The following is a 16,441-nucleotide window of genomic DNA, read 5'->3' as shown; positions in this document are numbered from 1 at the left end:
CATTAAAGAGAATCAACTTTAGATGAGATGAAGCAGAGGACTGAATCAGCGATTTAGAAGATAAGGTAGCAGAAAATACCCGATCAGAACAGCAAAAATAAAAAAGAATCCAAGAAAATGAGGATAGTTTAAGGGGCCTCTGGGACAACAACAAGTGTACCAACATTCGCATCATAGGGGTACCAAAAGAAGAGAGAGAGCAAGGAATTGAAAACCTATTTGAAGAAATGACGGAAAGCTTCCTTAACCTGGTGAAGGAAACTAGACATACACGCCCAGGAAGCACTGAGAGTCCCAAACAAGACAAACAGAAAGAGGCCCACACCCAGACATTCTAATTAAAATGCCAAAGGTTAAAGACAAAGAATCTTAAAAGCAGCAAGAGAAAACCAGTTAGTTACCTACAAGGAAGCTCCCATTAGTCTGTCAGCTGATTTCTCAACAGAAAGTTTGCCGGCCAGAAGCGATTGGCAGGAAATATTCAAAGTGAATATTCTAGATTACTCTACCAGCAAAACTATCATTTAAAATTGAAGGAGATTGAAAGAGCTTCCTAGATTAAAAAAACAAACAAAAACTAGAGGAGTTCATCACTGTCAAAACAGTATTTCAAAAAATGTTAAGGGGACTTCTTTAAGAAGAAGAAGAGGGGACCGGCCGAGTGGCGCAATGGTTAAGAACTCGCTTGGGATGCCAGAGGGCCCCGGTTCGGATCCCACATATGAGGGCCAGTGACACTGCCCTCCACAGCTAAGATGCTGAACAACAGCTCAACCTGGAGCTGGGCTGCCATGAGTCGCCAGCGACGGCGTAGGCTGCAGTCCCTGTGGCAGTGGGTTGCCATGGGCTACCGTATGTAGCCAGCAGCCAGCGTGAGCGGCCAGCAGCCGCAGTGAGCGGCCAGCAGCCGCAGTGAGCGGCCAGCAGCCGCAGTGAGCGGCCGTCCAGAAGCCGGCGACTGATCTGCCTCGCCAGAGAAGAGCACAATGATGGTGCCAACTTGGGCCAGTGAAGCAACATCCTCCCCAACTAGATTGAAGAACAAGACGACAGCAACTTGTCTGTTCCCCTTCCCCCAATTCCCCAGCACTGTTCCCATTCCCCCAATTCCCCAATAAAAATCTTTAAAAAAAAAAAAAAGAAGAAAATATATATATACATGAATAATAAAATGGTAATAACCACATATCTATCAACACTCACTTTCCATGTAAATGGATTAAATACTCCAATCAAAAGATAGGGTGGCTGGGGGCTGGCCGGGTAGCTCAGTTGGTTAGAACGCAAGCTCTGAGCAACAGGGTTGCCGGTTCGATTCCCACATGGGCCAGTGAGCTGCGCCTGAGCTGAGCTGCTGCTGAGCTGCCAACAGGCAGCTGGATGGCTCAGCTGGTGAGAGGGCATGCTCTTAATAACAAGGTTGCTGGATTGAAAGCGGCGACTAGACTTGGAGCTGAGCTTTGGTCCTCCACAACTAAGATTGAAGGACAACAACTTGACTTGGAGCTGATGGGTCCTGGAAGAACACAATGTTCCCCTTCCCCAGTTCTCCAACACTCTTCCCTTCCCCAATGAAATATTTTTTTTAAAAAAATAGTGGCTTAATGGATAATAAGAAAGAGCCTTACATATGCTGCCTATAAGAGACTCACTTAAGATCCAAAGACACACACAGATGGAAAGTAAAGGGATGGAAAAAGATACTTCGTGAAAATGGAAACAACAAAAAAGCTGGGGTAGCAATACTTATACAGACAAAATAGACTTGAAAACAAAGGCTATAACAAGAGACAAAGAAGGACCTAGTAATCCCAGTACTGGGTATTTATCCTAAGAATCCCAAAATGCTACATCGAGGGGACCTGTGCATCTGTGTATGTTCATTGCAGCATTGTTTACAGTGGCCAAGATGTGGAGGCAGCCAGGGTGTCTGTGGATGGAAGAATGGATAAAGAGGAGGTGGTACATATATACAATGGAATATTTCTCTGCCAGGCAAGGGAATAGGTTCTTGCCATCTGCAGCGGCATGGATCGATCTGGAGGGTATTGTGCTGAGTGGAGTATGTCAGAGAGAAAGACAGATGCAATGTGATTTTGCTTATATGTGGAATCTAAACAAAATAAACAAAACAGAAACAAACTCATAGATACAGAGAACATTTTGATGTTTGCCAGATATCTAAAGAACAAAATAAACAAACAAAACAAAAACAAAGTCATAGATACAGAGAATGTTTTGATGGTTGCCAGATGGGAGGTGGAATGGAGTGGGTAAAAAAGGGGGAAGGGATTAGGAAGTATAATTAATTGGTTGTTACACAGTAGTCATGGGGATCTAGAGTATAGCATAAGGAATATAGTCAATAATAATATTGTAATAACTATGTATGGTGTCAGATGGGTACTAGATTTATTGCGGTGATAGATGGGAGGGGTTTGGAGGCAGGATGTAAAAGGTAAAGGCATTAAGAAGTACAAATTGGTAGTTACAAAATAGTCATGGGGATGTAAAGTAAAGCATAGGGAATATAGTCAGTGATATGGTATTAACTATGACTAGTCAGGAGTATCACTTCTTAAATTATATAAATGTCTAACCACTATGCTGTACACCTGAAATTAGTATAATATAAAATAATATTGAATATCAACTGTAATTGAAAAATTTTAAAGCGGGGGGAGTGAAGGGGAATAAGGGGTTCAAATTTCTAGGTATAAAACAAATAAGTCATGGGGATGTAATGTACAACATAGGGAATATAGTCAATAATATTGTGATAGCATGATACTGTTTCAGATGGTTGCTGGACTTATGGTGATCACTTCTCTAGGTATATAAATGTTGGATAACTGTGGTGTACACCTGCAACTAATATAATATTGTATATTAGCTATATTTTAATAAAAATCTTTTAAAAAATTTTAGAATTTTTTTGGTTAAAATGCTGTTTATAAATCAAGCCAATTATAAAGATATATATTTGCATTTTTATATCCTAAATTTAAACAATAATGGGACAATCATAATAACTTTTGATTGTAATTGAAAAAATATGATCACACAAGCTTTTTTGTTTTACCTTTTTTTGAGAAAGTTTGAGACTGAAGAGAAATAGAGTATAAAAAAAGACCTTCCTGTGTTTTTTCTACTGTCATTTATTTTAACAAGTGCTAAAATTTTGTCATGTTTGTGTAACCATTTTTAAAATGCAAGAATGGAAACAACACACAAAGTTGATGTCCCTTTTACTACCTGCCACCACTCCTAGGCAATCACTATCATGAGTTTAGGGGGTCTGTCCTTTTAATCTTTAAAAGAAACCTTTTATATACATTTCTACATGTATTTACAACCCATACATAGTAGAGATAGCAATAATGAAGAAAATAATAATGATCATTGTGGCAGTTACATTTACTGAGTGTGTACTTTGTTCCAGGCAATGATTCTAACAATGTATAATTGTTAATTATTATATATATATATATATATATATATATATATATATATATATGTATGTATAAAATGAATCTCATTTAATCCTCATGATAACCATAGAGGTTCTTTTATTCTCCAATTTACAGATAAACAGATTGAGCCATGGAGAAACTAATGCTAGCTCCAGGATGATTTGTTGAAGATTGGTACTGCTTTAGTAATTTTCTTCTTTGTTCAGTTATGCCAAAATTGCAACTCTGTTTTTGTTTTGAAAACCGTGTTCTGAAGGGTTTGCTACCATCTTTTTTTTTTTTTTTTTAGCTGAGCCATCCTGCCACCTGTTGGCAGCTCAGCGGCTGCTCAGCTTGGGCTGGGACTCGAACCACTGTTGTTCAGAGCTCACACTCTTGAGCGAGCTCTTAACCAACTGAGCCACTCGGCCAGCCCTTGCTACCACCTTCTTATTCTCTGTTTCAACTAAGTTCAGTGGCATTTGGTTAGCAGGGTCATAAGAGTGTGGGACCACCTCGAAGTTGGGTGATGACTCTCAAAAAAGGGCTTGACCACTTAGAGCAAGATACCTTTGAGTTTTGATTTTTATTTATTCTCTAATCAACTACTGTGCTCTTATTTTTAATATTTAAGCAAATTCTTCTGATGGGTTTACTAGGTATTCAATAATAGTTCACCTGCAAATAACAATTTCTAGAATATATAATACTTATTTTTTTTGTTCAATTACATCATTGATAATGGTGATGAAAATGGGCACTCTTGTCTTACATTTGACTCTAAGAGCCAGTGCTGCTAGTGTTTTTTTTTTTTTTTTTAAAGATTTTTATTGGGAAATTGGGGGGATGGGAACAGTGCTGGGGAATTGGGGAAAGGGGAACAGACAAGTTGCTGTCGTTTTGTTCTTCAGTCTAGTTGTGGAGGACGTTGCTTCACTGGCCCAAGTTGGCACCATCATTGCGCTCTTCTCTGGCGAGGCAGATCAGTCGCCGGCTTCTGGATGGCCGCTCACTGCGGCTGCTGGCCGCTCACGCTGGCTGCTGGCCACACACGGTAGCCCATGGCAATCCACTGCCACAGGGACTGCAGCCCACGCCGTCGCCGGCGACTCATGGCAGCCCAGCTCCAGGTTGAGCTGTTGTTCAGCATCTTAGCTGTGGAGGGCAGTGTCACTGGCCCTCATATGTGGGATCCGAACCGGGGCCCTCTGGCATCCCAAGCGAGTTCTTAACCATCGCGCCACTCGGCCGGCCCAGTGTTTTTCAATATGTAATTTTTATTCACTTAAAAAAGAAAACCTTTACTCTTGCTTTATTAGATTTTTATTAGGAATAGATGTTGATTTTATCAGATGCTTTTTTAACGTCTCACATTATAACATGTATTTTGTTAATGTTAATAGACTTGCCTATGTTGTGCCATCATTATATTTCTGGAATAAACCCGACTCACATTTTATGGTTAACCTTTTAATGTTTAAAATGTTAACTTTGAAAGTTAACTTTCTAATGTTTTAAAGGGAACTTTTTAGCGTTAACTTTTAATGTTAACTACTTTCTAATATTTGTTGTGAATTTTTACAAGCACCTTTATGGGACAGTATTAAAATTGTATTTTTTGTGCTTTGTTGAGTTTTGGTATTGTTACTTTATTGACTACTGAAGAAAAGCTGAGACTCTTTCCTCAATGCCCTCAAACATTTAAAGTAGCTTAGGAATTGTGTGTTTCTTGAAGGGGTGAAAGATTTCTCCCTTAAAACATTAAGAGCTTAATTTTTATTGTTGTTAGTCTCTTTGAATCTCATTATTGATTCAGTTCAGTAGCATCCTAACTATATTATTCCAGCTCTCCAATTCACTGTAAATTACTATCAAATTTGTTTTCTTGAAATGCATCCTTCACTGAGGAAGTATGAGATACCAGATACTGTGCTAGATGCAGATACCATTTTTGTCCTCTGAACCATCAGTTTTGACTCATCGTTGATTACAGAACTAAAAGCAAACTCATTGGTTCTTAACTTTTTTTTCACATTCTGAACTGAGTTTTCATTTTCTTACAATTTTATATGCACATCTTTGTGTTTTCTGGCTATTCTGATAAATTTTCTGTTCTTTAATTGCTCTTTAATTTCTTTCCTTTGAGTTCACAATTGGATGAACCTGGAATAGCATCCTATAATTGTTTTTATCCATCAATGTTGTCGTTGGTGTGTATTTGTTTGTATATTTGTTGTATATTTGATGGTTGACCATTGATTCTTTCTTCTTTTGGTAACATATCCTAAGTTGATTTAGAGGAAACACTTCCTGCCATACTCTTTAAAAAAATAATTTATTGAATCAAAATTCACATAACATACAGTTAATCATTTTAAAGTGAACAATTTAGTTGTATTTAGTACATTCACAATATAGTTTCAAAACTATTTTCAACATTCCAAAATAAAACCCCTTACCCATTAAGTGGTTTCTCCCCAATCTCCCCTCCCATTAGCCCCTGGCAACTACTAACTCTCTTTTGCTTTCTATGTATTTGCCAATTCTGGTCATTTGATATAAATAGAATCATACAATATGTGGCCTTTTATGTCTGGCTGCTTTCACTTAGCATAATATTTAAAGGTTCAGTTATAGCATGTATCTCATTCCATTTTATAGATAAATAATATTTCATTGTATATAGATAATAGTACATTTCGTTTATTCATTCATCAGTTGATGGCATTTTGGGTTGTTTTCACTTTTTGACTATAATGAGCAATACTGTTATAAATGTTACTGTACACATTTTCTTGTGAACACATGTTTTCAGTTCTCTTGGGTATAGACCTAGGAGTGGAAATGCTGGGTCATGTGATAACTCTATATTTACCTTTTTGAGGAACCACCAAACTTTTCTACAGCAGTCTTTCAATTCTTATTTATAATATTATCTTACGTTTCATCTTTTTTTCTTTTGTTTTGTTAGCTGATTGTTTTGTTCATTTTTTTCACTAGAGAATCATCTCTGAAATTTAGGTATAAATCCTATTGGGTTTGTCTTTCTTATTCATCAATTTTTTTTTTTTTAAGATTTTATTGGGGAATTGGGGGAGGGGAACAGACAAGTTGCTGTCCTTTGGTTCTTCAGTCTAGTTGTGGAGGACGTCGCTTCACTGGCCCATGTTGGTATTATCATTACACTCTTCCCGGGTGAGGCAGTTGCTCGCTGGCCATTGGACGGCTGCTCATGGCAGCTTACGAAGCGCATGCCAGCTGCCGGCCAGCTCCACTGCAGCCTACACCTTTGCCTGCGACTCACGGCAGCCCAGCTCCAGGTCGAGCTGTTGTTCACCATCTTAGCTGTAGAGGGTGCAGTGTCACTGGCCCTCATGTGGGAACCGAACCCGGGCCTTGCTGCTCAGAGCTGGCACCCCAAGCCAACTCTTACCCAATGCATCACTCGGCTGGCCCATTATTCATCAATTTTTATTGTCTTTATTATTTCTTAAAGTTTATTCTGTTGTTTTTCTACTTCTGAATTGAAGTGTTTTAAGTCTTTTTATATTTCTTTGAGTCAACTGTGGCTACATTATTTTGATTTCAATATATAACGTTTTCATATACTTTTCTAGATTATGTGAAACTCCTTTTTTGCCTACAAAAGTATTTAAAAGAGAGTGGCTTCTTCCAGAGTTTATGCATTTACAAACATACATACATATTTAAATCCTTTTTAATATAAATAACTATTTTACTATATATGAATTATACTATATATGAATAGTCTATATATTTTTATTTTATTTACTTAATGCATCTTGGAGTCAGTTCCATATTAGTTGTTTCTGTAAATACTTTTTGGTTTCACTGCCTATGGTTAGAAATATGGTCTAAATTATACCTAGATTTTGTAATTATTCGTTGGAGTGCAGTTTTTAAAGATTTTCCATTGGGTTTTGAATTTCTGATTCAAGGCTTTTTGTGTACTCAAATGTTTGAGTGTGTTTAATTTTGCTTAGATTGGTAACTATTATTTTCTTCTGCTTTGTTGTTATCGGGAAGATTTCCCTCAGTTGATATATGTGAAATTTTCTTTCCTGATTTTCTGCAATAGCTCTGTATGGACTTTTGTTCATTTTTATGGTATTGGTGTTTTATAATATTCCTAATTTAATGGCACCCTCTTCTGTCATAGAAAAGTCCAAGTACTATAGAGGGTTTTTTGTTTTGGTTTGTTTGAGAGGAGCTTTGTTAAGTCTACACTTTTATGGTGTTCTTTTGTCTTGCAGAACCCTCAACATTTCTTCATTTTTTTTCTTTTACCCATCACCACCCATTTGCCAAAGGATGCTTCTCTCTTCCTTTTTGTTTTTTTCCCCCCATATGTATTTCAAAGAATACTCATTTAATCACCCCCGCCTTTTAAAATTAACCTGCTCTTTTAAATCATACCTGCCTTTTTAAATTAAATGTATTTTGAAATCTCTTCCTTGTAACCTGTGCTCTATTCTGCCTGGACACTTTCCCAGTGTTTTCCGATTTAGTGTGGGTTTCATCTTTCTGGAAGTCATTCCAAATCACCTTCAGGCCCCTTGACTATCCTTTCTCTTCTGCCTTTTCTGTGGTTTTTCTCAGTCTGCTTTTGCTTGCCACAAGGCCTTGTGACTAGATGGAGGTGAAGGTGGTGATTTTTCTCTTTTTATTCTTTTTATTAATTTTCATTTTTGTCATTCTGTAACTTCAAATAATGCTGCAGGTGTGCTTTTAATGAAGACTTTTTTTTTTCCTTTTTTTTTTGTCTTTACTGTTGGGAAGAAATTTGGGGAGATAGTTATGCAGCTGCCATTGTCCTCAGCTCTCTTGGAAATCCTGAATTACTTAATAATTGGTGGTGGCACAACTAGCCATCCACTTGGAAACAATAAAATTGAAATCTAGTTTTATACCATGTAGAACTTATTTAAATTCCAGATGGAATTTAAGACTCACATGTTAAAACAAACAAACAAACAAACAAGCAAACGAAAACCTCAAAAAACTCTAGGCAAATACCTGTGTAATCTAGAATTCATGTGTAACCTGAGTGTGAGGGTGTTGGGATGCTCATTTAAGCAAGAATAGAAAGAAGCTATATAAAAAAAAAATGTGTGTGTATGCAGAAGATAGAAGAAATATTTGCAATGTTGAGGATAATGATAAAGTACAAAAACCTTTTACAAGTTGACAAGAAAGATAACCCAGTAGAAAAATACACAACTAGAAGGATATGAAGAAGAATTTTCCAGGAGAGTGCATCCAAATAACCAATGAACATAAGATGTTCAGATTTACTAGTAATCAGGAAAATTCAAGTTAGAGCAACAGCATGTCCCTTTACAGCTATCAAACTAGCAAAATTTAATAAAGCAAAATTACCTGTGGCTTGCAGGGATGGAGGTAGATAAAGTACTTTTATATCTTCTGTACAATGTTTAATAAATACTTAATGAAGTGGGAGGAGGCTTATGGTCCCCCCCCCCCACTCAAGTGCATACTTTCCAAGTATATAACAAAGATAAATTAAGCATGGTAATCAAGCTTGAGAAGGGAAGTATCATCAAGTTTTATATTTAGAATTTAACAAGGCATATTGAGAAATGAGAAGCTCCTTTTAATTAGTTTGGGATCTCTAACACTGGAGCTCTTTCTTAAAGATCTACCTATATCATGAAAATAAAACGCCCGTAATTGAGTGTTTGAGGGTCTTTCTCTACCGTCAATTGTAATGACTGCCATTCTGAGGACTTGCTTGAAAGGCAGGAGTTACTCCCCACCTCTCCCATAATATTTTATGAGGAAAATTTTCAAACATAACAGAAAAATTGAAAGACTTAAAAATGAACAGATAATATACTTACCACTGAGATTTTACCATTAATATTTTACTATACATGTTTTATCACATAACTGTCTGTCTGTCTATCTATCTATCTATCTATCTATCTATCTATCTATCTATCTATCTATCTATCTATCTATGTATCTCCACACATACACATCAATGCATCTTACTTTTTGATGCATTTCAAAATAAATTATCAGTATACTTCCCCTTAAATATACTTCAATATGCATATCAACTGGAGTTCAATATTTATTGAAGTAAAATTTACATGCAATGAAATGTAAAAATCTTAAGAGTATATTCATTGAGTTTTGACAAATGCATATGCCTTATAATCCAACATTACCATTACCTTAGGAAGTTCTTTCATGCCCCTTCCCAGCCTATTCATGCCTTTACCTTCTAGGGGCAACCACTATTTTTTATTTTTTTTATTTTCACTATTTTGTTTTAAGTCTTTTTATGGACATATTTTTTTTGGGGGGGGGTAAATCCCTAGGAGAAGAATTTTGGGTCATTGAGTAGGTATATGTTTATTTATTTTTTATTTATTTATTTTTTTATTATTAGTTTCAGGTGTACAGAACAATGCAATAGTTATCCTTTATACCGCTCACAAAGTAACAACCTCCCTTGCCCCATCCACTGCCTTCCCACCCCCAATATCATGCTTATCTATTACAATTCCATTGACTCCATTCCCACACTCTACTCCACATCCCGTGACTATGTGTACATATAATTATAGTTGACATACAATATTATTCATCATCAGCCTCAGAAATACAGTGCGGGTGGTCAGGCCTCTGAGTAGGTATATGTTTAATTTTGTAAGGAACTACCAGATATCTTTCTAAAGTGATTGTTCCTTTTTGCACTCCCACACAGATTTTATAAGAGATCTGGTTGGTCTACATCCTTGTTCACATTTGATGTTCTCAGTCTTGTGAATTTTAACCATAACCATAGATGTGTAATACTATCTTTTTGTTTTTAATTTGCATTTTTCTGATGAATAATAATGTTGAGAACTTTTCTTGTATTTATTGGCCATTTGTATATCTTGTGAAGTTTTATTAACATCTTTTGCCCACTTAAAAATTACGTTGTCTTTTTATTAGTGAGTTGTAGGAATTCTTTATGTATCTTGGATGCTAGTCCTTTGTGGGATATATGTTTTGTGAACGTTTTATCCCAGAGGACTTAGTTTTTAAGTACTTTTTTTTCAACAAAATATTTATTGAGCACTTACTATGTGCTGGAATACAGCAGTAAACAAAACATACAAAAACATTCCTGTCCTTTTGGAGTCACTGTAGTTCCTCAGTACAGCTAGGGAAACCAGTAAGAAGTTTCCTTCAGTGATCCAAGAGGTGATGGCTTGAACCAGTGTTTTCACAATGGTGGGGGTGAGAACTGTTTGGATTCTCAATATTTTTTTTAAAGTAGAGCTGACTAATTTAATTTGGAGTATAAGAGAGGGAGGAGTCAATGATGACTCCCAAGGGTTTTGGCCAAAGGAGCTAGAAGGATGAAGTTGCCATTTATTGAAATGAGGAAATCTACAGGAAGAACAGGTTTGGGAAAGGATGGTGATAGTGTTGGATTAGGAATTCAGTTTTGAATATGTTAAGTTTGAGATGCCTATTAGATATCTACATGGAGAGGTCAAGAGGGCAATTGTATATATGAGTTTGGAGTTCAGCCTATTCTATATATGGGTTGGAGATAGAAATTTGGGAGTCATAAGCATGTAGAGCCCACTGTTATATTGACAGTGGGACCAGAACCTGAAGAGAAAAGGTAGACAAATCACCAATTTTTACAATAAACTTTTTATTTTGGGATAATTTTAGATTTACACAAAAATTGCATGATAGTACAGAGTTCCCATATGCCCTTCACCCATTTTCCCCTAATATGAACATCTTATGTAACCATGGTACGTTACTGTTAACTGAAGTCCAGACTTTGTATTTCACCAGTTTAAAATAACTAATTGTAATCTAAGAGGAAGGTTTAGAAACATTTTATGAATCATTCATATAAGTTTTTGACTTCATTTTCTTCTCCCTTTACAGAACTGATGGCTGAAGAGTAAATCAACATGGCAACTATGGTTCCACCAGTGAAACTGAAATGGCTTGAACACCTCAACAGCTCTTGGATTACAGAGGATAGTGAATCTATTGCTACAAGAGAAGGGGTTGCTGTTCTGTATTCTAAACTGGTCAGCAATAAGGAAGTAGTACCTTTGCCCCAACAAGTTTTGTGCCTCAAAGGACCACAGTTGCCAGACTTTGAACGCGAGTCTCTTTCAAGTGATGAGCAGGACCACTATTTGGATGCCCTTCTTAGCAGCCAGCTAGCACTAGCGAAGATGGTATGTTCAGATTCCCCATTTGCCGGGGCGCTTCGAAAACGACTGCTTGTACTCCAGCGTGTCTTTTATGCACTTTCTAATAAATACCATGACAAAGGCAAAGTGAAACAGCAGCAGCATTCTCCAGAGAGCAGCTCTGGTTCAGCAGATGTCCATTCTGTTAGTGAACGGCCCCGGTCAAGCACTGATGCACTTATAGAAATGGGTGTTCGAACTGGTCTAAGTTTATTATTTGCACTTCTAAGACAGAGTTGGATGATGCCTGTGTCAGGACCTGGTCTCAGTCTTTGTAACGACGTTATTCATACTGCAATTGAAGTTGTGAGCTCTTTGCCACCATTATCTTTAGCAAATGAAAGCAAGATTCCTCCTATGGGCTTGGACTGCTTATCACAAGTAACAACATTTCTTAAAGGAGTAACTATTCCCAATTCTGGGGCAGACACTTTAGGTCGTAGATTAGCTTCTGAGTTGCTGCTTGGTTTAGCAGCTCAGCGAGGCTCTTTGCGGTATCTTCTTGAATGGATAGAAATGGCGTTGGGGGCTTCAGCAGTTGTAAATTCCATGGAGAAAAGCAAATTACTGTCAAGCCAGGAAGGAATGATCAGCTTTGACTGCTTTATGACGATATTAATGCAGATGAGGCGTTCTTTGGTATGTATTATAAATCTCAACTTTAAAATTCTTATCTAATAATTTTGGGAGAAGTCAACCCAGCTGTTAATGAATTTATGGTAATAGTGAATAATTTCAGAGTTCTGGTGATTGTTAGGTTGGTTAAATATTTTATATACTTTGAGTGGAGAAGCTTTTATACATGTTGATATGAATATGTAATTCAAGGACAGGCTAGTTGGTACAGTATTAAGACCATTGGATCAGGAGTCAGAATTTTGGTTTTAGTTTTACGGCTTATGTGAACTTGGGAAATTCATCTAACTTTTCTGTGTTGTAATAAAGTCATATGTAATATTTTAAAGTGTTAAGAAACATGGCTTCTAGAGACCAGTAGCATCAGACTCTTGCTTACTGTGCAAGAAGGAATCATAAAAATAAAATTCAATTAAATAATCATTTCACTCCCCTAAAACTGATCTGAGATTTAATTAAATTCAACCTAATGTATGCCTGCAGTGACTTTGGATGAGCCAAACTAAAACAAACATACAAGATTCTTCCCCAGAATAGATCCAGAATTCTGAAGAAAGCAGTCTAGTTTTCTGGGGTAAGCTTGTCCCAGTAAGGTGCTATATTATAGGGTACAGCCTTGGAGGGTAAGGCCTTTGAGTTAGAGGCCTCTTTCCCACCTTACCCTTTAAGGCCTTATCCTATAATATTACTCCTTAGTGGGAAGAGGATACCCTAGGAAACTAGATTGCTTTCCTCAGTATTTGTTTAGCTTCATTTTCTTTTAGCGTGTTGCAAATAGATTTGTATGCATATTTGGCTGTTAGTTAAAATTGGCTCTATAAGCTTAAGAATTATTAATAGAAAATATATCTACCTACCTATGTAATGTGTCTTAATCTTCATTTAATTAACCTATAATAAGCTATCCCGTTCGTTTATTGACTTCTTTTATTTACTGCTGCACAATACCTGGAATAAGGGAGGAGGAGGGCTAACTTTTGTTGAGTGCCTACTACCTAATAGGTGCATTATATGTACTGTCTTATTCAATTATCATGTTAATCTGTAAGGTAGATATTATTTATCCTTAAGGATGAAGAAGCTATGGCAATTATCCTAAATTTACTCATCTATTTGGCATAAGAACTGGAAGTATAATATGTACTTTTGATTAAGCATTTATGGGCTAGGCACAGTGTTAACTAATTCCTACAACCCCGAGTCTATCTGCAAAGCTCATGTTTTGTTTGACTACTATATGCCATTTTTACCCTGTATATGTTAAATTGATTTATTTTTTTTCCATGAAGGGCCTACCTTAAAGTAGATGTAAAATATAATAAATTTACTTTATTGCTGGATTTCTAGTTTCTCTTCACTTGGCTTCTTTCGTTCCTGGTCAAAATGTCAAATATCTCGTCATAAAGGGCCTCCTTCCTTACCCTCTAAGGCTGTACCATTTTTCAATGAGAGAATGATTTCTGGTTATAGCCATTGGGCCCTACTGTGGAGACTAGGCATTTAGTCCCAGAGAGGTGCTATGACTCCTCAGCTGTGTTAGGAAAAAGATGCTTTGTTGCTAGTGTAGTCAGGTAGCTACATGAACTGACTTGTGGGACCTTGGTTGTGCTGAAACTAAGAAGGGAGGGCCAGACTTTCTGCTCTAGTCAGGGTCATCACTCAAGTTGGCTGTGTTTTACTTGCCTGTATCCTTGGGGGCAGATGGGCAAGGCAGCCCCAAGGGAGTAGAGTATTTCCTGGAACCCAATTTAGTGGACATATTTGGCAAAATTCTGACTCCTTGACTGTTTCTGGGTCAAGCCCTGTGACCCTTAGAATAAATCACTATTTAATAAGGTAATCATTGAGAGATTGGCACTTAATTCACTGTTTCACACTATAGCCAAATCTTTTATAACATATATGTGTAAAAGTTGGTTTCATGACCTAATGTTTGGATTTGATCTTAATACACATAATCATATAGACAGTTCTTCAGTTGTATTTGTGGACTAAGTGATTTTAATACATATGTCTCTCTTCTTCCCAAACTGTATCCCACAATGTTTAATTATAGGGTTCATCTGCTGATCGGAGTCAGTGGAGGGAACCAACCAGAACATCTGATGGCTTGTGCTCGCTCTATGAGGCAGCTTTATGTCTCTTTGAAGAGGTATGTAGTAATCACGGCTTTTACATTAAAAATTACTTTGTGTTAAAATGCTACAGCATGTTTTTATCCCTTTAAAATAATCCATTCAATCTCTGGAAAGAATGCAAAAGAAAGTGACATCAGTGGTTGCCTTTAGAAAGTGGAGCTGGAGTGTCTGGCATCAGGGATGAGGAGATACACTTTTCACTGTATACTTTTTATTCATTTTGAACTTTTGTGTCGTGTGCAGGTAACTGTAAGTTTTAAAAAATATTATTAAATAAAACAGATATCAAAAGACATACAAATGTATGGTTTAATGAATTATCATTTAACATTTTTTTCCTTCTAATCTGTACCCAGGTAAAGAAATAAAGCTTGTCAGCTGCTCTAGAAGCCGTTTCATATTCTGGCCATAACCCTTTTGCTTCTACTCTAACTATTATCCTGACTTTTAGAGTACAGATGCTCCTCAACTTACGATGGAATAATATCCCAGTAAACCCATTTTAAGTTTAAAACATTGTCGAAAACAGTCGAAAATGCATTTAATACACCTAAGCTGCCGAACATCATAGCTTAGCCTAGCCTATCTTAAATTTGCTCAGAACACTTACATTAGCCTACACTTGGACAAAATCATCTAACACAAAGCCTATTTTATAATAAAGTGTTGAATATCTCATGTAGTTTATTATAGGTATCGCTTTTGCAGTAAAAAAATTATAATTTGAGCCATCGTTAGTTGGGGACTGTTTGTAATCACTTCTTTTTATTTCTTTGTAGTTGTGTTACACAGGTTTGTATCCCTAGACACTGTAGTTCAGTCTTGCTCATTAAAAAAAAAAAAAAGTCTTAAATCTCTTAATCTATAAATTCCCTCCTATTTTTTTTCTCTTTTCTTTCAGTGTATTTGTTCAGGAACCTGTTTTGTTTTGTTTTGTTTTGTTTTGTTTTGTTTTTTACAACTTCATTGGGGAACAGTGTGTTTTTCCAGGACCCATCAGCTCCAAGTCAAGTCGTTGTCTTCAATCTAGTTGTGGAGGGCGCAGTGCACTGGCACATGTGGAAATCGAACCCGCAACCTTGGTGTTATGAGCCTGCGCTCTAACTACCTGAGCTAACTGGCCACCCCAGGAACCTGGGTTTTTTAGGCTTTAAAATTGCCCACAATATGGATTTTGCTGACCTATTACTCATAATTCAGTTCAGCATGTCCTGTGTGTTTCTTGCAAATTGGCCCATAGATTGGAGACTTGATTGTTCTCAGGTTTGATTGCTTTGGCAAGACTACAAGTGGTGTTGTGATCTCCCATCAGGTTTCATATGGTTGTCTCTCTTCATGGTATTAGCAACCCTTGGTGCTTAATGACTAGATCTGTTAATTCATTTGTGGTTGGTTGCAAAATGGTGATATTTTGTCATTCCTCTTTTACTTATTAATTAGAATGTTTTTATAAAGAGATGATTTGGTTACTGTGCTACAGTTCATATAGAAAAGGGAGAATAAATGCTTCACTTTCCCCATTTGACATTTTTTAACACTGATTTTTACAATATTTACTAGGTATCAGTTTAATGAATGATTTCCTGTCATTCTTCAAACTTGACCAATTGATTACATTTGAAAAATTCCATTATGAACTGATAGATTTAAATCTATTTGACTTTCAATCCAATGAATTATTATCTATAGTGAAGTTCATATTGTTTCATCTTTGGCCAATAGTCTTTCAAGGTAGTAGCCTCTTCAGAGTGGTTCCTAAGTTCTTTTGAAATGGGTCTAATAATTATTGATAGCTTCCTTGCTATCTGACATCAAATTATTCCAGACTCGTCTTATACATTTCTTGCCTCAGACCTGGAATCCACTAGCTATTTCTCCAAAAAGCCCTGGTTTCTTTTAGTGGGAAATAGTATTTCAGAACCACAATCAGGACATTAAATATGCTCAT

At 36.7% G+C, this 16,441-nt stretch overlaps 1 protein-coding gene across 1 annotated transcript in view; it reads left to right on the top strand.

Moving 5' to 3' along the window:
* HERC1 (HECT and RLD domain containing E3 ubiquitin protein ligase family member 1) overlaps positions 1-16,441 on the top strand; it is a 205,579-nt gene that overhangs the window by 50,260 nt on the left and 138,878 nt on the right. The window contains exons 2-3 of the mRNA XM_019650781.1: positions 11,403-12,358; positions 14,412-14,507. Coding sequence (XP_019506326.1) covers positions 11,429-12,358; positions 14,412-14,507 — 1,026 coding nt within the window. The 5' untranslated portion in view covers positions 11,403-11,428. The remainder of the gene's footprint in view (positions 1-11,402; positions 12,359-14,411; positions 14,508-16,441) is intronic.

The sequence above is a fragment of the Hipposideros armiger genome, unplaced genomic scaffold (genome assembly GCF_001890085.2).
Source record: "Hipposideros armiger isolate ML-2016 unplaced genomic scaffold, ASM189008v1 scaffold_147, whole genome shotgun sequence".
Classification (NCBI taxonomy): domain Eukaryota; kingdom Metazoa; phylum Chordata; class Mammalia; order Chiroptera; family Hipposideridae; genus Hipposideros; species Hipposideros armiger.
Note: the sequence above shows the minus strand (reverse complement) of the source record. Positions and strands in the feature narration are given on the sequence as shown.